This window comes from Phaseolus vulgaris, chromosome 8 (genome assembly GCF_000499845.2).
Source record: "Phaseolus vulgaris cultivar G19833 chromosome 8, P. vulgaris v2.0, whole genome shotgun sequence".
Classification (NCBI taxonomy): Eukaryota; Viridiplantae; Streptophyta; class Magnoliopsida; order Fabales; family Fabaceae; genus Phaseolus; species Phaseolus vulgaris.
In genome coordinates this window covers 58,520,024-58,542,146 of record NC_023752.2, presented here as the reverse complement: position 1 = coordinate 58,542,146, position 22,123 = coordinate 58,520,024, and the positions used below count along the sequence as shown (strand labels likewise).

Genomic DNA, 22,123 nt, shown 5'->3' with positions numbered 1-22,123 from the left:
AAAACAAAATTGTAAATACCCAATAGTGTGAATTAGACATTTTGTTATACTCAAGTAGAACCATTTATACTCTCAATAGATGAAAAACTTAAAATCAAATTCAATATTTAAATTAAAATAACTAGTTTAATAATTTATGAATGTGATTGATCATTAATAATTTAATTTACATTTGACAAGGAATCAAAGTATATAAAAATATTAAATATAAGGTTTGCATGAAATGATTACTATTAAATTTTATCATGTTCACGTGTTATATACAGAATAATAGGCTTAAGACACACACACACATATATATATATATATATATATATATATATATATATATTTTAAGATCTTCTTATTAAAATATATTAACGTGACGTGAAATTTAAGATTATAAGTACAAAAAAATATTTATATATTTTAAATATCTATTTCAACCAACAAATAACTAAAACACTAATAAGAGAGTAAATAACCATTGTATTTGCAAGTTAAAAAAAAAAACACCAAAATTATTTTAAAATCTCATGAAATGAGTTATAACAGAAATGTCTTAAAATTCATAAAATTGTCAATGAACTCATTCTCAATAATAAACTCAGTTAAGCACACGTTAGGGTAACATTTTAAAAATAAATTTATGAAAGTTTTAAGAATAAAATTTCCTTACTCATTCTTTAGTAGAGTTGGTTTAAAGGTGAAAAATATATTCATTTTCATTTATCATAAATTACAAATAAATTATTATGCATATTCATAAAAGTATGTTTTCTTATAATTTGGTTATAAAAATATTTTCTTATGAATTTGAACATTTGAACGTTGTAACATGACTATTACTATTCTTAGCGTTACAACCTTTTAACATATTTAAATTTCTATATTATAATTTTAGAAATTATTATTATTAATAATAATAGAAGAGCTTTTTAACTTTCAGTCGTCTGATATAACAATCTGTAATTGTTATTAATATATACCCAAAAAAACTAAATTAATTTTAATGTGGTATTAGGAAAACATTAAATTGGATTTTAAATAGTAAATGAATAAATACATAGTAATATAAAATATCGTAAGATACACCTAATAGTCTATTTATTAATATTAATAATAATAACATTACCTTTTTTTAATTCAAATAAAATGAAAAGAAACAGTAACATATAAGACAAGTATATATATAAATAATAATCTTCACAGATAAATAATAAACATACTAGTTAACTTATAAGATACAAATTTTGGATGACATAATATTTCTTATCTTAAGAATTTATAGATTTAAAAAACGCTTTTAAAATTTTGACCGGCAGCGAAAACGCCTCTACCCTTTCCATTTAAACAAACGGCGAAAAGATTTCCGTTGTAGAAATCTGTCGTTAAAAAAAATAATTATTTTAAATTCATTCGGTAAAATATATATATAAAAAAAATAGTGGGAAGAAAAGTGGTCCATCACAGGAACCCAAAGGAAAGGTTAGTAAATGGATTGTCCCTTAAACGTTGTGTTTGGGACCACCGTTCTAAATTTAAACAAATACAGGATAATAAGAATTTAATTTATTTTTATTATATTCAAACAAATCCTATTTTACTTGTAATATATAAAGAAAAACAAACTTCATTAAACTACACGAACGAACAGCTAGTCAAACAGAAGAAAAAAAAACTGGTAATTTCAACAGAAGATGGAAAGTAAAAAAATAAAAAATAAATAAAGAATATGAAGTTTGGAAACTCCTCTTAAATGACGTGTTGGTGTTCGTGTCCAATTCAAAAAGTATTTGTTAGATTTTTGACAATTCTAGAACGGTTTTATCATAATTTTAAAAAGGAAAAATATATTAATTTTTTCAAAATTCAAACTTTATTATAAAAATTGTTATTATGATTAAAAAAGAAATAAACAAATAAAAAATATTTTTCTACTTCAGAAAATAATTTAAAATATATTTGTTCACATAAATTTTTATTATCAATTTATGTAATTCATAATTATATATAATAAAAATTGTTATTATGATTAAAAAAGAAATAAACAAATAAAAAATATTTTTCTACTTCAGAAAATAATTTAAAATATATTTGTTCACATAAATTTTTATTATTAATTTATGTAATTCATAATTATATAATATATAGATTGTGTCTCTGTATTCTATATTTTAAATTTTTACGTATTTTTATATCTGTGTCGTATCAATATTCGTAATATCCGTATCGTTTTAATGTCTGATAGTATAAATGAAAATGTATGCAGTGCTTAAAAGAAGGTTTATTTTGGTGTACAGAGAGTCCAGCTGGGAGGGCAGCTACAAATGAGAGTGATTTGAAGTTATAACTGGACCACCACTCTAAGAAGTGGGTCTCACCTGGAACCTTCCCTCACTTATTTTTAATCTTAAAACAAACATTGCTCACCCGCGCGACACACCGGTCGTTCGTTGCACGTGAACGTACTCTAAACTTTCTCTTCCCTCTCAAAAACATCTTCTATTCCTTCTCTCTCTATCTATCATCTATTTCCCTTTCTCCAACCTCGCAAACGCAACACCCTTTGCTATAATACGTGACACCCACCACCCTCCCTCGCATCACTCACGCTTCTCACGACACTTTCTGTTTTTTTTTTCTTTTCTAAAAAAACATTCTCAGCACAACCCAACAGAACCACACTTGCATCCTCCGAGGTTCTCATGGCGCCAATTCCGTAGATAACTAACTCCTTTCCTCCAACAACTCGAACTACCCAAATGAAGTCTGCGCGGGTTGTAGAAGCGATTTTCTTTACTCTCCTAACGTGCTTCTTCGCCATTGCCGATTCGGATCTAGCTTCGGACAGAGCGGGGTTAGTGTCACTCCGAAGCGCGTTGGGGGGACGCACGCTGCTATGGAACACCACCCAAACAACCCCTTGCTCCTGGACCGGCGTAACCTGCACCAACGGCAGAGTAACCTTGCTGCGCCTCCCTGCGATGGGTCTCTCCGGTTCGCTGCCCTCCGGTTTGGGAAACCTCACCGAATTGCAGACGCTCTCCCTTCGGTTCAACGCGCTAACCGGACGAATCCCGGCGGATTTCGTTAACCTCAAAGCGCTGCGGAACCTCTATCTCCAGGGAAACTTCTTCTCCGGCGAAGTTCCTGATGCGGTGTTCGCTTTGCAGAACCTCGTGAGGTTGAATTTAGGTAGCAACAATTTCAGCGGCGAGATTTCGCCCAAGTTCAATGGTCTCACTCGTTTGTCCACTCTTTATCTCGAACGCAACAATTTCACTGGTTCAATCCCTGACCTTAGTGTTCCGCCTCTGGATCAGTTCAACGTCTCGTATAATTCCCTTAACGGTTCCATTCCGAACCGGTTTTCGCGTGTGGACCAGACCGCTTTTCTCGGAAACTCGCTCTGCGGGAAGCCCTTACAACTTTGCCCCGGAACCGAGGAGAAGAGAAAGAGTAAATTATCCGGTGGTGCCATTGCGGGTATCGTGATTGGTTCCGTGTTTGGTTTGCTGTTGATTCTGCTGCTTTTGTTCTTTTTGTGTAGAAAAAGGAGTGGGAAAAACGATGAAAGTGTGACAACTGGGAAGCGTGATGTGGAAGGTGAAGTGTCTCGTGACAAGAGTGTTGAGAGTGGGAATTCAGGTTCCGCAGTGGCAGGTTCGGTGGAGAAGAGTGAGGTTCAAAGTAGTGGTGGTGGAGATAAGAGTTTGGTGTTTTTTGGGAATGTGAATAGAGTGTTTAGTTTGGACGAGTTGTTGAGGGCTTCTGCGGAAGTGTTGGGGAAAGGAACGTTTGGAACGACTTATAAGGCGACTTTGGAAATGGGGGTGAGTGTGGCGGTGAAGAGGTTGAAGGATGTTACTGCCACAGAGAGGGAATTCAGGGAGAAGATTGAGCAAGTGGGGAAGATGGTTCATCACAACTTGGTCCCACTTAGGGGTTATTTCTTTAGCAGGGATGAGAAGCTTGTTGTCTATGATTACATGCCTATGGGAAGCTTATCTGCTCTCTTACATGGTAATACCCCATCTTTCATGCTTGGTTGTTATTTTTGGACAATAGTGTCTCTCTTTTTTCTGTCTTGGTGCCATTTCTTTTGTTAAATCAGGTGAATGATTGTGGCTGTTCATGTGTCTACTCAATGCTAGCTCTTTAGGTGGCTACTTGTTGTTTTTATGTTTCTTAATGTTTTGCTTGCTGTTGTTGTTTATCCATTCAGTTTTGTAATGTACTGTCATGGCTTGGCTTTTAGCTCTGCTATATGTCTTGTCTAGATTGTGGCTTTATTTCATCACATCTTCTGCCCGTCGGATTTTGGTTTACTTTTCTGAATTAAGGGGTTTTGTTTAAAATAAATTTGATTTGATATTCTAGTTTGGATAATGGATGTCATTGCATATTTTACCCACACTATGTCAAAGGGAGATACAATGTTGCATCAAGAGTGAAGTCTGATGTCTAAAATATTATCTGAGAAAGCTGAAGCTCGTGCCTCTAAATTATGTCTTAAGATAATCCTCAATGTTCTAAAGAAAAATTATTGTCAGTAAATGTTTGCTTTCAGGATTGTGATTTCTAACTAACACTCATCATAATTCTTCTGAAGTATTTAGTGACTGCTTGTCAAATACTTCATTTGTGAATGCAGTATGAAGCTTCTACATTTGATAAAATGAAATGTGGGCTGCATTTGATTACTCGTAGGTGAATGAAAGTGCAATGGGATGCGAAAAAAATGGATTTTAATTTGGATGCTGTTAAGTCAAACACTTTATGATCTGACATTTTTGTTTTTGTTGTTGCAGCAAATGGTGGGGTGGGGAGGACTCCACTGAATTGGGAAACAAGGTCTGCCATTGCCCTTGGTGCTGCTCGTGGGATTGCCTACATTCATTCGCATGGCCCAACATCCTCTCATGGAAACATCAAGTCATCGAATATTCTTCTCACCAAATCTTTTGAAGCTCGTGTCTCTGACTTTGGCCTTGCTTACCTTGCCCTTCCAACCTCTACTCCAAACCGTGTTTCTGGTTACAGAGCACCAGAGATCACTGATGCGCGCAAAGTATCCCAAAAAGCTGATGTCTATAGCTTTGGTATCATGCTTTTGGAGCTGCTTACAGGGAAGGCTCCTGCTCATTCTTCACTGAATGACGAAGGGGTGGACCTCCCAAGATGGGTTCAATCTGTGGTTCAAGGTGAGTGGAATACTGATGTGTTTGACATGGAGCTTCTAAGGTACCAGAGTGTTGAGGAGGAAATGGTGAAGCTCTTGCAGCTTGCCCTTGAATGCACTGCCCAATATCCTGATAAAAGACCTTCAATGGATGTGGTGGAAAGCAAGATTGAGGAAATTTGTCATCCTAGTTTAGAGAAAGAGGAAGAGAAGAACAATGATTTTAAAGATGCTGATAATGGATTGTCCCAACAATACTACTCTGTTGACTCGGGTGTGTCACAAGCTTCAATACAGAATTGAAGAAAGAGCCCTTTTATTTCATCACTGTCACACCCAAGCTTGAATATAGAACTGAAGAAAGACCTCATTGTTTGATATTTGGCCTGTTTTTGGCATGCATATTATTACACAACAAGTGTTGTTTGTTTGTTGGTTTATTCATTGAGGGATTATAGAAACCACCTGTGTATGTGTCCTTTGTCTTACACTCTTACTACCTTATTCTTCTCAGTCCCTTTTGTTATTCTGAGTCTTGGTTCGGGGCTTTCCATTCCCCCACTTTGTTTACTATTTCATTATATTCCTCAAAAGACGGTTATTCATTTTCATTTTTACAGGGATTATGCGTGAATTGTGGATAATTCGTTTGGATATTTACATGGGTGGTTGGTTTTTCTTATTGGGTTGTATCTTTCTGGAACATGATAGTTTTAACAATTCCCATATTGTTTTAAATTTTTATATATAGTTATTTTTATCATTAAAAATAATATTTTATTGTTAAAAGGGTTTGTGAAGGAGTTTTTAAAGAAAAAACAGGTGCCAGAATATATATCCTAAATAAAATGATAGCAGTATTATTTAAAATTGTTATCTAAAAGCATCCCAAGTCATTTTATGCATTTTATTTATTTATTAAGGTTTTATTATAATCACACAATGAGGTGAGGTATAGTTAAAAATTTGAATAAGGTTTTCTGAAGTGAGAGCTAGAAGGTTGGAACTTGGAACACATTACAAGATTACAAGGTAGAAGTAAAGAGGGTTTTTATTCTCAACCAGGCAATCTATGCTGACAGAATAGAAGTACAGAAAACGTGAAACTCTTTTTCATTCACCTATAGATACATATACAAAATAAAAGTAAAGTGCAGAGAGCAGCACATGTATTCTGTCATTTTGCAGTCCCTCAAATGTTAAAAAACTTCATCACATCACATACCAAACCAAAAGCTTCTAAAATACATTCTACTACCATAGTGATTCCATGAATTACATTTAAATGAATATATTTTTTTCATTTTTTTATAATGATTTGAAAAATTACCCAATTCATAAAAATACTAATATCTTAGATATTTTGTTAATAACTATTTTTTAAATTTGAAATACATAAGTTTATTTATTGTCTACACCGATCCTTTGGCTCTTCTATTCTAAAATAGATCTGGGACAAAAGAAAAGAAAATAAAACTAACAACTGACACTTGATCTCAGACAAAGATAAATATAGAATTCTCTGCTATGTGCTTCCCTTTTAAGGCATCTGTTCTTGTTCTTTTGAAATTGACATGTAGTTTTTGTTGCACACCTTTTAAGTGCATACGAAATGTTTTGTTATGTTTCTTTTAGATTCATCTTGAGTTTGTTGAAACTTAGCTGTAAAATTTTTTGCTTTCCAACTTACTATAATCTAAAACCAATGTCATCAGAGAAGAAAAGGAGAAAAGGAGAGATAAATGTGCAGTGTTGCTAATTGGCTAGTTTTGGCTTCTGATGCAATTTTGATTTGTTGAAACTGAGTTGTTTGGGTTAGTTTGGGAAATGAATGAAATGATATCTGGGTTAAGTGAAATCATATACTTCACCACTTGGTTCCTGACATGGTATTTTAGTGGCATGACATAAGAGTTATGGTTCTGGAGGAGGTTGGGAATATAATATTAGGAATTTATCTTATCTTTCACCTTACTTGTCTATTTATATAATAAAATTTATGTAATTATGTTATTTTATAATATATTATATCTACTAATTAGTTAATCAATTTGTTTTATTAAATATTTTTAGTTTAACGATCTGATTTATCGAATTTGTTTATTAACTAGCAACTAATTTATTAGTTAGTAGCTAATTTATAAGATAATTCAGTAAAAAGTTGTCCCATATGTTCCATAATAGTACCATTGCAAGGCTTTTTTACTGTAAAAGAATTTAATAAAATCAGATGGCTAGTTTCCATCTACAAAATCTTCAATTGAAAACGATGTTTTTGGTGGGTAAGCTTCAAAATTTTAAGGACGTTGGCTTTTTAAATTAGAGGATACCTTATGGTCAGAAGTAGTTAACTGTCAGTCCTGGAACAAATGCCTCACTGCACCAATTAAATCCCTGATATAAAATAATATTTTTATAAATTAAAATCATTTTATGTAAAAATGAATTTCTAAAACTTTTTTATTTTAGTTTCATTAAAAAAAGTTATTTTAACCAATGAATAAAGGAGATGTAAAATTATGGGCAAATAAGACCAATTAAAATAAAATAAAATAAAAACAAGACATAAAAAAGTACAACATCAAATTGAAAAACAAAAAACAAATATTGAACCTTATTATTAAGTTTGATTAAAACTAAATGTTTAAGTAACAAAATTAAAATGCATATTAATACAAATTCAAAATGTTTAATTTTTATATGCTAACGTTTTAATCTAGTTTGCCTTAATTTATCAAAATTCTATTTTATGCATAGTAAATTGAATCTTATTTTCAGTAAAAATAATACACATACTAAAAAGATTGTTCACGCATGATTCTTGCATGATAAACGATAAAGCATAAATTAATAAAATTTCGTTCATCAACTTCTCTTATGAAAAGGGCTAAGTAACTTACCCAAAAATAAAATAGATGTCATATTTACAATAATTTCTACAACAATTTTGAATATTTCTCTGTAAAATGTTACATTTTAAACTTTTTTTCTCTCCCTTGTTGTTATGACATTTTCTCAAAATAAAATATAGAAACGCCTCCTTAATGTGAATGAGCACACATGAAATTAGAGGTAAAAGATAGGTGCAATGATCTTGCTTGTTCTGAAATCTCCAAAGTTTTGAAATCTCCAAAGTGGTAGAAAATTGACCTTAACTAAGCATAAAATCACCTTAGTTAAACCAAGCAGCACAAGAGGTCAAGCCTAATTTTAAGCAAACTTTCATTACCTTAAACAGAAAATGCATATATAGTTGGTAAACAATATATTGAATATAATTCTCACTAGCTTCTTCACATATTTTCTAAATTTTCTTTGACAAAAGAGGATTTTCTTGTCCTTCAATTAACCTTCAGCAAGTAAAGGAGTTGAGTGAGACAACACACAGCAAATGCACACAAATATGCACCCGTGCGCCATTTAAATAAACCAATCACTGACTCAAATGTTCTTTGTTGGCCAACTCCTGTTAAGAGAATTCAACCACTGAGTTTTATGATTTTATCACACCAAGATGAAATAAATCATTTAGTTTCAAGTGTCAGTGTGGTTTGGAAAATAAGCAACTAACATGCATTTTCTTTTGTTGATCGGCACAACTAACATGCATACTTGAAGAATTGACACAACAGTGCAGAAACTGAATGTAATACTGCTATAAAAACTGTGACTTAATTCTATATGCTCAGCAATAGAAGGTTCAAAAAAACAAAGATGTCAATATCAAGGCTGGTTTTTGCTGCTTGTATCTTCTCTATGGCAGCAATTGTTCTTGCAGCTGTGCCTGTAACATATATATTTGGTGACTCCTTAACAGATGTTGGGAACAATAATTTTCTACAATATTCTTTAGCCAAATGTAACTATCCCTGGTATGGGATTGACTATGGTGGTGGTCAGGCTACTGGAAGATTCAGCAATGGGAGAACTATTGGTGATTTCATATGTATTTCCTGCAACTCAACTTTTTCATGTTTTTGTTTCCTCTTTATATTGAAATTGGATGAGAATTTAATTTTTACCTACCCTTTTATATTGTCTATCAATAAAAAGTATGATGCACACTAGTTTTAAGATAGTTAATGTAAAAATAATCAGATCATACACCCTAATTTGTAATGAAATGATAGTGTTCTGATATGTGATTGCAAATACTATTTACTCACTGAATAAACTATTACCTAGCAATACTAATGATCTTATTTTATGGCTTTTTTGCAGCTGAAAAACTTGGAATCCCTTCACCACCAGCTTATCTGTCGGTGTCTCAAAATGTTGATACCTTACTCAAAGGAGTAAACTATGCATCTGGTGGGGCAGGAATTCTGAATGATACAGGACTTTACTTTGTAAGCATAATTCAAGCCCTCAGAATCCTATTTACAGGTTATAACTTCAGTGGCCTCTCATCTGACTTATTCTCTATCTTTTGATCATTGTAGATTCAGAGGTTATCTTTCGATGATCAAATAAGCAGTTTCAAGAAAACAAAAGAAGTAATCACAGCAAACATAAAAGAGGAGGCTGCCAACAAGCACTTCAATGAAGCCACATACTTCATTGGGATTGGTAACACTTCACACGAATAAATAAACCTGAAATGCAATTCCCCATAGTTATCCACAATATGAAAAATGCTTCTAAAGCTGGATCTAAATTTTGTTCTAATATTGCTTTCGAATATTAAAACCTTGGATTCCCCATATATTTGGCAGGCAGCAATGATTACGTCAACAATTTCTTGCAACCCTTTTTGGCTGATGGCCAACAATACACTCATGATGAGTTCATAGAGCTCTTAATCTCAACCTTAGATAAGCAACTTCAGGTAAAAATCAATGCAGTATACATGTTAAGTTAACTTGTAAAATAACTGAACAAAACTATGATCCAGTGAGACATATACTTCTTCACATCAGCATCATACATATCTATAGTTTAATCAACTAAAAAAGAATCTGATTATACCAGAGTCTTTATCAACTGGGAGCACGAAAAATAGTCTTCCACGGCTTGGGTCCACTCGGTTGCATTCCATCACAGAGGGTTAAATCCAAACGTGGCCAATGTCTAAAGCGAGTCAACGAATGGATCTTGCAATTCAACTCGAATGTAGAGAAGCTGATCAGCAAACTAAATCATCGTCTTCCAAATGCAAAGTTCAATTTTGGAGATACTTACCCGTTAGTTCTTGACTTGATCAATAATCCCTATACTTACGGTAATAATTTGACATCTCTCTACTGAATATCATAAAAATACATGGTTATGGTATACTTAAAAAAATATTTCACCCCACTTAGTTAAAGTGAAATTTTGTGGCATTTTTTTTCTGCTGTATATAACAAATGTTTTAATTAACGATTTAGCAGGTTTTAAGGTTTCAAATACGTCGTGTTGCAACGTAGACACGAGTATTGGAGGTTTGTGCTTGCCAAACTCAAAGGTCTGCAAAAACCGCCATGAGTTTGTATTTTGGGATGCCTTCCATCCTTCAGATGCAGCCAATGCTGTTCTTGCAGAAAAGTTTTTCTCCCTTCTCTTCACACCAGATCAGCTTGCAGCACCAACTCCTTCTCCTACACCCTAAATTTTCTCTGTTACATTGAACTGTAACACCATACGAATATACTTAGATTGTAACACTATAGTGTCTCATGGTGTTAAACAATACCAATATAAAACTATAACTGATTTTAGGTTCGCTTGTAGCAGTACACCTTATTGTTTCAGAAAATGATTATTTAGTAAATCTTCCTGTCAAGATTTATATTTTGTATCCTTACATTCAAATTGATAAATTTAGTCCAAAATTTTAAAGTAATGTAAATTTATTTGGATTCTATTACTAGACTAAAATACATTATTTTCTGAATATAAATTAGTAGTTTTTTTTTTTAAAAAAAGTCAGAAACTCTATACGTTTGTTTATAGACATAGAGCTATTTTAAAAGAAGTTATTTTAAATATCTTTCAGTTTTAATTAAACTTCAAGAGTATTCTAAATTTTGATTGTATAATAATCTTACGATCTTCAAAAAGAGGTTCTAAATTGTTTACGACACCTTGATCAACTACCAATTCATCATACCGCATCTAATTTTCTAACTTTTAATTATATAATCAAAATTGATGTTTCATAAAAAGAATAAAAAAAAACAACTGCAGCACCTTTATTCATATTCATTCATAATTATATGACATTGTGATTATAAAATGCATCAAAATGTTAGTTTTCCCTTGTGATAGCATCCCAACATTCTTCTGAGATCTACCTGCAGAGACCAAAACAATTCAATTGAATCTTCTCTTTAAAAGATCCACAATAACACCATGAGACAAATCAACAGTTAAAAATTACAAGGGAATCAAAATTCAAAATATAAAGAGTAGTTGTGGTGGTTGATTGCTCTCAGTCAAAGGCCAGTTTTTTCCACATGAGAAAACTTGAGATAGGTAAAGACCCCTCCAGTTTAAGTGAGTCCCCTCAAAGTGCTTGAAAAAGCCCTCTCCCAATCTCTAAAAGAAGAGGTAACCAAATACCTCTTAAGTTAGAAGTTGAAGTCACCAGGCTAACCCAAGCACAATAAGAACACATCAACCCTTAATGGAAATGAGCCCTGAAACCCTACCCAGCATCTCTTCGGTGTGGTTAAAGCAAAAAGAATCATCATCGAGCAATCACATCTATATATACAACCAGATCAAAAAAACATAAAAAAGAATAACATAAAACAACTCAAGTCAAACAAAGATGCAACTTCGCCCATGAATCCCTAAATTATGAGAAATAATAATTGAAACCCAGAAGCCTGAAAGAGTAATAAAAATTGAAAAGAAAAAACCTTATTTCTTAATTTTGGAAAATGAAAACCGAGACCCAGAAAGGAGAAGAGCAAAAATTGTAGAAAAGATTAGAAATTGTGAATCCTACGAGAAATAGCAAAAGCCTATTAAAATTGGGACTATGCCAGTCCATTGAGGAACCTGTTGATTTGGCATCTTTTCGTATTCTCTGTTTCAGTACATGAGAAACAGAGAATCATAGTAGATGCAGCTTACTAACAGAAACAAGTGTTGATTTAGGAGAGAAGATTTGGAGAAGAGATGGTTAGGGCCATGAAAAATTGGGATGGGGAAATAGAGAGAGTGTGAGTGGGGAAGAGGAACGAGGTTGATGTTGATTATATATCCCCAATTGAACTAGGGTTTGGTTAAAATTACCAATTTGCCAGTGTAACGGTAAAGCATGAAGCCAGGAGAGAGGAGCACGTGCCAAACGTGGAAGAGTGGAGAGACAGATTTAAGTTTTATTTTTTTTTAGAAAAATATTAAGCCGGAAGTATTAATTATATTTACTTTATTTTTTAACTAAAAATATTATTATAAAAAATTGTTAAGTAGGTGTTTTTTATTATTTTCTGTCAAACAAATTTTATTCTATTTTGTTTATCTATAGTTTGAATTAGATATGAATAATTGATTTATGTGATTAGGACTTTTCATGGTGATAGTACATTGGATAAGGTCATACAAATAAATTATTATATATAACAAAACTTATTGAGTCCTCTTTTCTCATAAAATCTCAAAGCAATGCATTTTCTTTTCTTCAAATTAAAGTGAAAATGTATAAGATTTTAAATAATTTATTATAAGTACATTGAAAAATATACATTTTTTTTTAATTTTTGTCTGATTTGACCATTTGCTATATTGGAATTAAAAAATAATAATCAGTGTTTGTGATGGCAGGTTCCTCTATTTTATATATATTAACCACTTCAACGGATACTTTTATGGACTAATATCTAATTCGTTGGTTACTTTTTGACAAAAATAGGCTATTTATTCTCATTATTTGTTATTTTTTCTATTTAATTTAATTATATCAACACAAAGAGGAACAAATCCATAAATTGTAAAGAAAAATTAAAAAAACTTCGCATACATAATTAAAGTAATAAATTATGAAATTATATATTTATTATATATATTACAACAAAAGTGTATACAATTTCAAATATATAATTTTGGGGGAAAACATATAAATAAAAGTATCATCATTTGATTAAAAATAACACTTCACATTACAAATTAGAATATAAATTTAACATGATTTTTTTTATTAAAAACACATAGTGTTTATAATTAAATACGCAATCTCACCATTAATTTTTTAGGCTTCATATAATGTGTATATATAACCATGCCATTTATTTATAATTTTGCGTTATTTGTATGAAATAAAAATATTTCTATTTACATTAAAACCTTGCAAACTTACATGAAATATGAATTGTATATGCATTGCAAAATTTTATATTTAAAATCAAAATTATATGAGTCTCTAGATATAACTATCTAAATGAGTAAATTTAATCTACTTTAACTCACTTTATAAAGGGATCTATGTAACATCACTCATTTAATATTTACTTTGAAAAATATTAGACCACAAGTTGGAGGTTTAAATAGACACATGGACAAAAAAAACTATGTTTAAATTTAAAAAATATTTTGAATCTTAATATATTTAATAAAATTAAGAATTTATAATTAATACTTAATTTTTTTTTATCAGCATAATTAATTAATTAATACTTAAGTACTTTGTATAATATGCATAATAAATTTAAAAAAAAACATAAAAAATATTATTATAAATCAATCTTCAATCTTCACAACTTTCTAAATTTTAATAACATTTTTATCTATCAACTCCAAAGTTTTCACATAATATATAGAAATTAGTTTTAATTTAACTTTATTATTTCAATTAGGTTAATTTTTTTAGATGGATTGGGATAGGTCAATCTGGCCCACTGAGCTTGTAGGCTAGATAACAGGCCTGATCCAAATTTTTAGGCAAATTCTTTCTGTAACATATAATGTGAACATGCACGCGATTTTCTAATAAAATAAAATACTTGTGCAAAATAACAAAAATAACCTTAAATGAAATATGGTTACAGATAGAGAAATATTAATTCTGGATTTTGATTTTCAGAACACATTTATAAATTCTGAAAATTCTTTTCTAGAATACATTTTCAGATTTTGTGTTGGATTTTTTTTTTATAAAATGTATTTTTGACATTTTGAATTTACTTTTTCATAATGAGATTTTGATTTTCATAGTATTTTTAAAATTCTGGATTTTGAAATCCAGACTAAAAGGGTACTTTTAAAACTTTTAAAGGTGATAGGATATAGGTTCAAATTGGCATGTTTCAGGAAGAATTTGCCAATTTTGTACTCCTTGTGAAATTATCTCATTCTTTTTCAAAACTTCAATTGGCCTAACAATTATATACTACAGTAGAAACATACCCTATTGGCAATAAGAACTAACTACTTGTGCAATAGCTACACAGCAGAAGCTGAAATTTGACAATGTTAGACACTTGGACTAATCAGTAGCAAAAAAAACCAAGATCTGTCTTGAAAATAGATAACCTCAATGAGACCTTTTTTGGTTGAATTAAGAGGATACCACACCAATATATTATTTTCTTGACTTGAATCAAACAAAGTTACATTGAAAAGTTTGATCGGTACTAATGAGTAAGTTTTATTTTCCTTTCGTTGAAGAGGTTGGAGGGGTAAATGCAATATATTTATATAGCATAAGAGAACAGGAACTATCCCAATGGAAAATAGTCAATGGTGGATAAAGATTGAATCAAATTCTAGTTGAAAAGAATAATAAAGATGGTGATTCAGTTGCAGCCTCATTCAGTCCAAACCCTTAGCTGGTTTTTGTACAAAATTGAATGGACCACTATGAACAACACAATGCTACCAAGTAGAATATGTAGCATTATCATCTAACAAAAATTTTCAAGTAACGCTTGTTCAGACATATACCACTTCATAGCAAAACCACTCCCCATATTAGAAATCCTGTTACCATTAGAAGACTTCTAATTCTCAAGTCACAGTTGCCAAGGTTGTAGGCCGAGGAATCTGAATTTGTAGAATTCATGGATGGAGCTGTGAAGTTACCTAAGGTGCCATTTTTGCCAAGACTGCGGATGTGCACAAACATGTCACTTGTGAGTAATTACAACACAAACAAAACATAGAGTAATAATGAAAATGAATCAAATAAGCAAATGTTATCTTACCTTCCAGGAAATAAACAAGAACCATGACCTACAATCATTTAAAAAAATGTGTTAATCATCCTACAAAATGAAAACATGCTAAAGCTAATCCAATCCAATACTAGGGAACAACAACTTACTTGGATCTGAGGTAGAGATGGTAGCTACACCGTTGAAGTCACATGCATCGGGAGTTTTTCCCATCTTATGATAGTAAGTGTCAAAAGCATAATTTGCATGAGCAATCACATTGTCTGGTTCATAGCATGGTTGCCCTTGCAGCAATGGAGAGCATTCGACCTTGCCTGGTCCACATGCCCAATCTAATGCAGCCTGCAGCATCTTCGGGTCAGCACCATCTTTTGCAATGCAGAAGGTTTGGTTACTGGTATCATTTGCTAGGAGTGCCCCTGATTCTGTCAAGCGAAGAATGTAGACAGGTGCTCCATTTGAATCAAATAGTCCCCAGTTCTTCTCAGATATAGGCCCTGGCTTCGTATCCTCGTTGTAGAGCTCATAGATGTAAGTACTAACAGCAATTCCAGGATGTTTGGGAGTTCCGGTTTTGTTGAACACATGCTTGATCAGATTGCTGTTGTAAGTGTTGGCATTGTCTACAGTTGCATCAGGTTCGTTGGAGCCACCTTTAGAGGGCCACCCTGACTCGGTCACTACTACAGGAATGTTGCTGTAGTTCAGAAAAGCCATGGCAAAGTATGCAGCATCAACCATGGCATCAAAGACATTGGTGTAGTGAAGAAGGGTGTTTGAATCGACAGCTTCTTTGTTGGGAGGGAGAGTTTTGAAGAGTGCATAGTCTAATGGAATCACTCCATTTGATCTCATGTAGTCATAGTAAGGGTAAATGTTCAGCATTAGATAAGATCCAGTGGATTGCAAGAAATCAAGTAGAGGGTCTAAAACTGGATTGAGTGATCTGTTAAAGAAAGCCTGGGAAGGTGGAAATGAATCAAGGATGATGGAAGAGGAAAGGGGTGTCGAAACTTTAACTTGGCGATCAAGATTCGAAGCAACAAGGGCTGAATGAATGTACTTAATGGCGCTGACAAGTACTTTTGCCGCATTTGGGAGGGAAGTTAAAACATCAGAACCAACACAAATGGCTGTGATATTGGTGGCTGGATAATGTGCTACCACATTGCGGGAAACCCAGTTGGCAGCTGTGGAATTCGATTGACCAATTGCTAGGAGCTCTTCATTAGGTACAGTCACAACAACTTCAATGCCCGTCTTCGCTAGTGCAAGGAGCATAGCTTGGTCGGCATCATACAGTCTAACATGCCGTATTTGCTGGGCTTTAAGTAGAGCTACCACTTGAGTAGGGTGTGGCATATCAGAGAGATCTGTTCCAATGTTCACTCCAATAAATGCTTCTGCAACATACAAAACATTAAGATACCTTACAAACAAGATTTAAGTCCTCACACAATCCAGCAGTCAAGTTGGAACTTGGAATGGAAGCATATATGCAAGCAGACTCTTGTGCACATTTTGTTTGGTGGGTAATATAATTTTTTATGTTGAGCTATCTGTGAAGATTACCTGCAAAACTTGTAAACAATAGAATAGTTCTTCCAAAAGTAGAAATCTTTTCCAAAAATAACTTCATCAATCTCCACTACAAACTATTACACACATCCAAATGTTGGGGGAAATGACAATGCATGACTTTCTAGAAGGACAAAAGAACCGTCCTATTCAATATAAAATATCTGAATCCTACTGATGGACCGCATCCAAGAAGATCAACAACCAAAAAACACCTGACTATTTTAAAAACATGTGTTATTAAATATTAGCCACAGGCTCAATCTCAGAATAAAAATGTTATGTAAACGTACGAACTCTGCTAGGACACACACTAACCAATCTTTCACAATCCCAGCTATAAGATGCCTACTAAATCATGGTTCTCAACATTCAGCATCAAATAAATCTCAAACAACCTTCTGATAAGCTAATCCACAGCAGTGTGCTACTCTTAGCTAAGGTGTCAAAATGAACAAGTGTATTTGGGCATTGATAAGGCAAAGCATAGCTAAGTTTTACTCCCACCAAGCCGACTCCAAAAATCTCATGAAAACAGCAAGGAATCCTACGAGAACTAAACAAGTAAAGGCTCAAGAAGAACCATGCAGGTTAGTTTTACAGTGATTTCAGAACAAGGCAACCCCGTGTACAGAAAACAGACCAAAGGGCAATGAAAGATTTAGAAAACAAGCACAACTTCAAAAAGAGGAAAACACAGGATCTCTTAGAAGCATAGTAAGCAAAGAGGGAGAAGGTAAAAGGGTCCACTCACCGTCATCAGCTACAACAAGAGACACTGCAAAAAGCAGAAGAAGAAAATGCACAGCCATATAGATTCAATGGCTCTGAGAAATCTGGAGAGAAGTCTCAATAATGAAAGAGAGAGATAGAGAGAGAGAAGGAGTATGAATAGAGACCAGCAGGATATGAAAACACAAGGTTAAATTGAAAAGCAGAAAGTGGGGTAAAGCTGTTTGAGAATATATGACTGTGTTAGAGAGGAGGCTACAAGATCAAGACAGAAATCATACGTGGAAAGGTTGTCAGACAAATCAAACGGCTAAGGAATCATCCTTCAATGAAGTTTCACTGTTGACATACATTAAACAAGCATATGCAACTGGCTGAAGAAGAGTCGGCACAAGACCAAATAAATCAAGAAACAACACCAGAACTTAAGATTAATTAAGACAACTTTTTCTCTCTCTATTTGTTTTTTTATATTACTAATCTCTTCATTTTACAATGTGAAAACATATATAGTTGTCCAAATTATGAGGTGCTTGAATAAATTTCGGCTTTTGTAAGACTCGAATATTTTTGGAAAGAATCGAGCTTGCTTTAACAGTTGGGCCAAGCATTGAATAATCCTTCTGTAGTTTGAATAATTTAAGATATGCTATTAATGAGGTTTCAAATTTAGATCTTACATGAAACAGTGTATAATATTGTGTTTAATCACCTAATATGTAATCTAAGAAAAGATTTTATTTCGATGTGAACTTTAAGTCTAACTTCTCGACTCCATGATTAAAAAATATACATACGAAGATATAAAATCAAACACTAAAAAAAAAAACCAGACATGAACGTTAGGATCCAGTTTCCACTCATTATAAATTCTGTCATCTTTTCTTGCTACAGAAAAAGATATGACATATTTGTTCTCCCTCCCTAATGGGAGTAGTAAATGGAGAATGAATGAGTGTAAGTTGGTGTATAAATAATAAATGTTAGACTTTAAAAATAATAGTGTTGAAGTGTTGTTATTATTATTACTATGTTTATGGTGTGTGCATGTGGAGGAGAAGACATGCACCTGTTCTCCTAGCCGTTACAGTACGGATGGTTATTTTCTCAGTTGGAGTGGTTTGTTGTGTTGTATTAATAGCTGTGAAGTGTCTGACCCTCTGTTTGTTTGTTTGCATCTCTCACCTGCAACCTCTATACACATCTTTTGTGTTTTTTAAAAGATGGAAACAAACAAGGAATAGTGATTGCATCTCTTTTGGGTGAAAGTTAAGGGATTTAGGGATGGACCTATTTCAATTATTGTGGGTTGAGTTCTGATAATCTCACCATGGACTTCCGTTGAACATGTTACACTCACTTTTACAAATAATATCAAAAAATAGTTTTTAATCACTTAATTATAAAAAAACAAATTCAATAAATTGAGATTAATAATTGTTATAATTGTTAATAATATTATAACTTTTGAATTAAATTTGTGAAGTTGAATTAATTAAAGAAATTTGAAGAGAAATTTATTAATGAGTAAAAATTGGGATCCGTGAACGTGAGATGTAAAAAAGTTTAACCTGTCATTAAAAAGAGAACCTACCTCAAACTGTTTTTGCGGAAGCAATGACCCAATATTTTTTATACGAAGATGTTAATAATGAAAGTGATGTAAGGTTACTTTTGGGCATATTTTAGCATGTTATATTAAAGTTTGGGTGAATGAAAAGAGGCATAGCATGATAGAATGGGGCATGGCATGGTAGCTACCAATTGGTCCACTCTCTATAAATGCTGTTATTATTAGATACGTCATAACACCACTATTTTGCAACCATGAACACATTTTTTTAATAGAATTTTTTATATAATTTTTTTTATATTAAGTATTATTATGTAGCGATAATAATCTCTCATCATTGCATCACATAAAGTCATCACATGAAATATTTTTTAATGGATTTTAAGTATTGAATATGTATATATTCATTTGAAGATGTAGTTGGAATTTAAATTGGTGAAAGAAGTTCTATTTGAGGTATTAAATGTGTTAGGATTTATAGTTTGAAATTGGATTTTTTTTGGGTTAATTATGAGAGTTTTGATTTTTCAAAATTTATCCAAGTAATCTCATACAAATAACATAAGTTTAGGTGCACATTTTTTTGTTTAACCAATTAATTATTCATCCATCGAATGATATTTTAGTTTCAATTCAAGAACGGATATGTAATTTAAGTAATTAAATTCGCTGTGAAATGGCTCTAATAGAAATACAATTCATCACATACGAAACGTTTCTTTTGTTTGCATTTTGCATTTATTAATAATAAATTAATAAATTAATATTTGATTGTACAATGTCATGTATTTTTTTTTTATAATGAAAGGTGGAAGTGAGAAGTGATGGAGTTTATAGCATTAAGTTTAAGTTGAAAGTATTGCTGCTGATAAAAAAAAGGTTGAAAGGATTGCTAAAAAAAAAAAATTAAGTTGAAAGTGAAAAGTTATATATATATGAATTTTATTTTATAAATCGATTTTATAAAATTAAATTAAATTAAAAGGATGAAAAATTACTTAATATTAATATTTTAAAAATAATATATTATTATTGTTATTGTATAAAAAAGATTGAGATTGTCGATAAAAATAAAAAATAAAAAAGATTGAAATAACTTTTATCGACTAAACAATTGACTTTTATATCTTTCTTCACTTTTTCTTTCAGTTCTTATGTTTGGTCGGGTTACTATTATTTTTTCAACTCTTGTTCAATATTTTTGTCAAGTTTCTTTTCTTTTGTTTGCTGAAGAAGACATATATAAAGAGTGTCATGATATTCAAGTAAGTGTTAAATATTTAGTATAAAAATGCGTAATAATGTACATTTTTCTTATATTGTATTTATTTATTTATTTGTGATGGATGATGTTATTTTTATGAATCATGATTAAAAATATATTATCTAAATCTTCATACAACCTTTATTAATCATGTATTGACTTTAATGCATTTTAAATATGTCAATAGTTCAGAATCGGATACCAAGACATATAAGTCTTGTCCGATTCCGATCAATACAATTATATATTTATATAAATTACATATGTATCTAATTTTAATTGTATGTTTATTTTATTTTATTTTATATAGTTAATTCACCTTTTTTATGTACGTAGTAATGTATATCTATAAGAATAATTTATATGTATTTTAAATATTTTAATAAAATTGAAACTACAGATGTTATATCACTTTTTCAATAAGATTAGACCATTGCTACAGTCATTTGATTTTGGAGAAAAAACATATCACGTGGCGTCGAAATAGATAAATAAAATTCTTCTAACTTTATTAACAGTATTACGTTACCCCCATTTTAATATTATCGCTTTTAGATTCAAATAAAATTTGGATTTTTTTTTGTTTTTTCTTATATTATATTAATTAATTATTTCTTTAAAGTTTCAGAAATAAATATGTTAAAACAATATGTATATATAAGTTAAATATTCAGTCAATATTTTGTAATTCTTTTAGATTGTAATGACTAAAATTGCAGAAAAAAATGGTTACTGTTCTTACAACAGGGATTAAGAACACTCGAAAAAGGTTAACAAGACTAATCCTTCAATCTTGGACTGAATACTATCTTGAGCTGGGTACTTAATTTCTTTCCTTGATAGGAACTCTTGGCTTCTCCTCTCGGCTGGTGCTCTCGGCTTCTCCTCACAACAGGTGGGGTACCTGCAAGTCGCTCTGATGCCAAAGTCATAAAAGGTTTAATATTTATCAGATAAAATCACTCTTACCTCTTTCTATCTCTGAACTCCTATTTATAGAGTTTCTTTAATGGGCTTTCCCCTTTACTCTTGGGCTTTCTTTTTGCACCTTTTTTATTATTTGTGCACCCCTCTTGCAAGTTTTTATCTAATTGGGCTTTTACAACATTTATATTTTTGTTTTATTCATTTGTCTTCATCACTTTTGGTCAAAACCTCTCGGTTTTAACCTAACATCTTAGTTGTTATATTATGTAGTTCTCGGCATGAACCTCTCGGTTTTAATAATTGAAAATATTTTTAATTGTTAAATAGATATAAGATATTTAAAATACAGTAAAACTATAATTAAAACATACTATATGATACTATATATATAAACTACCACATATCAATATTAAAGTATTCAATTATTATCCCGAAATATTAAAATAAATATTGTAAATAATAAAATAATGAAAACAAATGATATAACATAAAAAATATAAATAATAATAAATTTATTTGTAAATACCCTATTAAGTAAAAAATTAGACATAGTTTTTTATCTTATGAAAAAAATAAATTCATATTTTCTTGGCATATAAATAAACTAAATAATACCTTATATATAGAAAAGAATAAAAGGAAAACATAATTAATGTTTTAAGAAAATATGAATAGTTATAAAAAGATGAAAGCTAACATTTAAAAATAATTATTTTAATAGAGTCTAAAAATTTATACTCAAAATAAGTTTGTTTCCTAAATATTAGTAATAAGAGGTCACACAA

At 31.4% G+C, this 22,123-nt stretch overlaps 3 protein-coding genes and 1 long non-coding RNA gene across 6 annotated transcripts; 2 read left to right on the top strand and 2 right to left on the bottom strand.

Annotated features, from left to right (window-relative positions):
• Positions 1–2,250: 2,250 nt before the first annotated feature.
• Positions 2,251–5,808, top strand: LOC137823898 (probable inactive receptor kinase At1g48480). Its single transcript, XM_068629219.1, has 2 exons — positions 2,251–4,005; positions 4,794–5,808. Exons 1-2 carry the CDS (start codon positions 2,745–2,747, stop codon positions 5,465–5,467), a joined length of 1,935 nt encoding a protein of 644 aa, XP_068485320.1. The 5' UTR covers positions 2,251–2,744; the 3' UTR covers positions 5,468–5,808.
• Positions 5,809–8,857: 3,049 nt separating this feature from the next.
• LOC137827302 (GDSL esterase/lipase At5g37690) lies at positions 8,858–10,977 on the top strand. Its single transcript, XM_068633596.1, has 6 exons — positions 8,858–9,110; positions 9,386–9,513; positions 9,607–9,733; positions 9,880–9,992; positions 10,136–10,385; positions 10,537–10,977. The coding sequence occupies exons 1-6, from the start codon at positions 8,879–8,881 to the stop codon at positions 10,752–10,754; spliced, it is 1,068 nt and encodes a 355-aa protein (XP_068489697.1). The 5' UTR covers positions 8,858–8,878; the 3' UTR covers positions 10,755–10,977.
• Positions 10,978–11,313: 336 nt separating this feature from the next.
• Positions 11,314–12,326, bottom strand: LOC137827303 (uncharacterized). The gene is made up of 2 exons (XR_011083705.1): positions 12,099–12,326; positions 11,314–11,439 (listed from the first exon to the last, which is right to left on the bottom strand). It is a non-coding gene; the product is annotated as an uncharacterized lncRNA (long non-coding RNA).
• Positions 12,327–14,817: 2,491 nt separating this feature from the next.
• Positions 14,818–18,052, bottom strand: LOC137827301 (glucan endo-1,3-beta-glucosidase 2). 3 transcript variants are annotated; one of them, XM_068633593.1, is made up of 4 exons: positions 17,597–18,052; positions 15,414–16,667; positions 15,295–15,322; positions 14,818–15,195 (listed from the first exon to the last, which is right to left on the bottom strand). In XM_068633593.1, the coding sequence occupies exons 1-4, from the start codon at positions 17,652–17,654 to the stop codon at positions 15,039–15,041; spliced, it is 1,497 nt and encodes a 498-aa protein (XP_068489694.1). In that variant the 5' UTR covers positions 17,655–18,052; the 3' UTR covers positions 14,818–15,038. The 3 variants fall into 3 exon arrangements, with proteins under 3 accessions (XP_068489694.1, XP_068489695.1, XP_068489696.1); XM_068633594.1 differs by having other exon boundaries at positions 17,241–17,771; XM_068633595.1 differs by having other exon boundaries at positions 15,414–16,836; positions 17,597–17,736.
• Between the last annotated feature and the right edge of the window lie 4,071 nt (positions 18,053–22,123).

Excerpts from the sequence above, each read along its gene's own strand:
- LOC137827302 (XM_068633596.1), top strand. The coding sequence starts at position 8,879 with ATGTCAATATCAAGGCTGGTTTTTGCTGCTTGTATCTTCTCTATGGCA. Across the intron at positions 9,111-9,385 it reads AACTATTGGTGATTTCATAT|CTGAAAAACTTGGAATCCCT; the intron begins GTATTTCCTGCA and ends GCTTTTTTGCAG. Across the intron at positions 9,993-10,135 it reads CCTTAGATAAGCAACTTCAG|AGTCTTTATCAACTGGGAGC; the intron begins GTAAAAATCAAT and ends TGATTATACCAG.
- LOC137827301 (XM_068633593.1), bottom strand. The coding sequence starts at position 17,654 with ATGGCTGTGCATTTTCTTCTTCTGCTTTTTGCAGTGTCTCTTGTTGTA. Across the intron at positions 15,323-15,413 it reads CATCTCTACCTCAGATCCAA|GTCATGGTTCTTGTTTATTT; the intron begins GTAAGTTGTTGT and ends AAATGATTGTAG. Across the intron at positions 15,196-15,294 it reads TCTTGTTTATTTCCTGGAAG|TCTTGGCAAAAATGGCACCT; the intron begins GTAAGATAACAT and ends GCACATCCGCAG.
- LOC137823898 (XM_068629219.1), top strand. The coding sequence starts at position 2,745 with ATGAAGTCTGCGCGGGTTGTAGAAGCGATTTTCTTTACTCTCCTAACG. Across the intron at positions 4,006-4,793 it reads CTTATCTGCTCTCTTACATG|CAAATGGTGGGGTGGGGAGG; the intron begins GTAATACCCCAT and ends TTGTTGTTGCAG.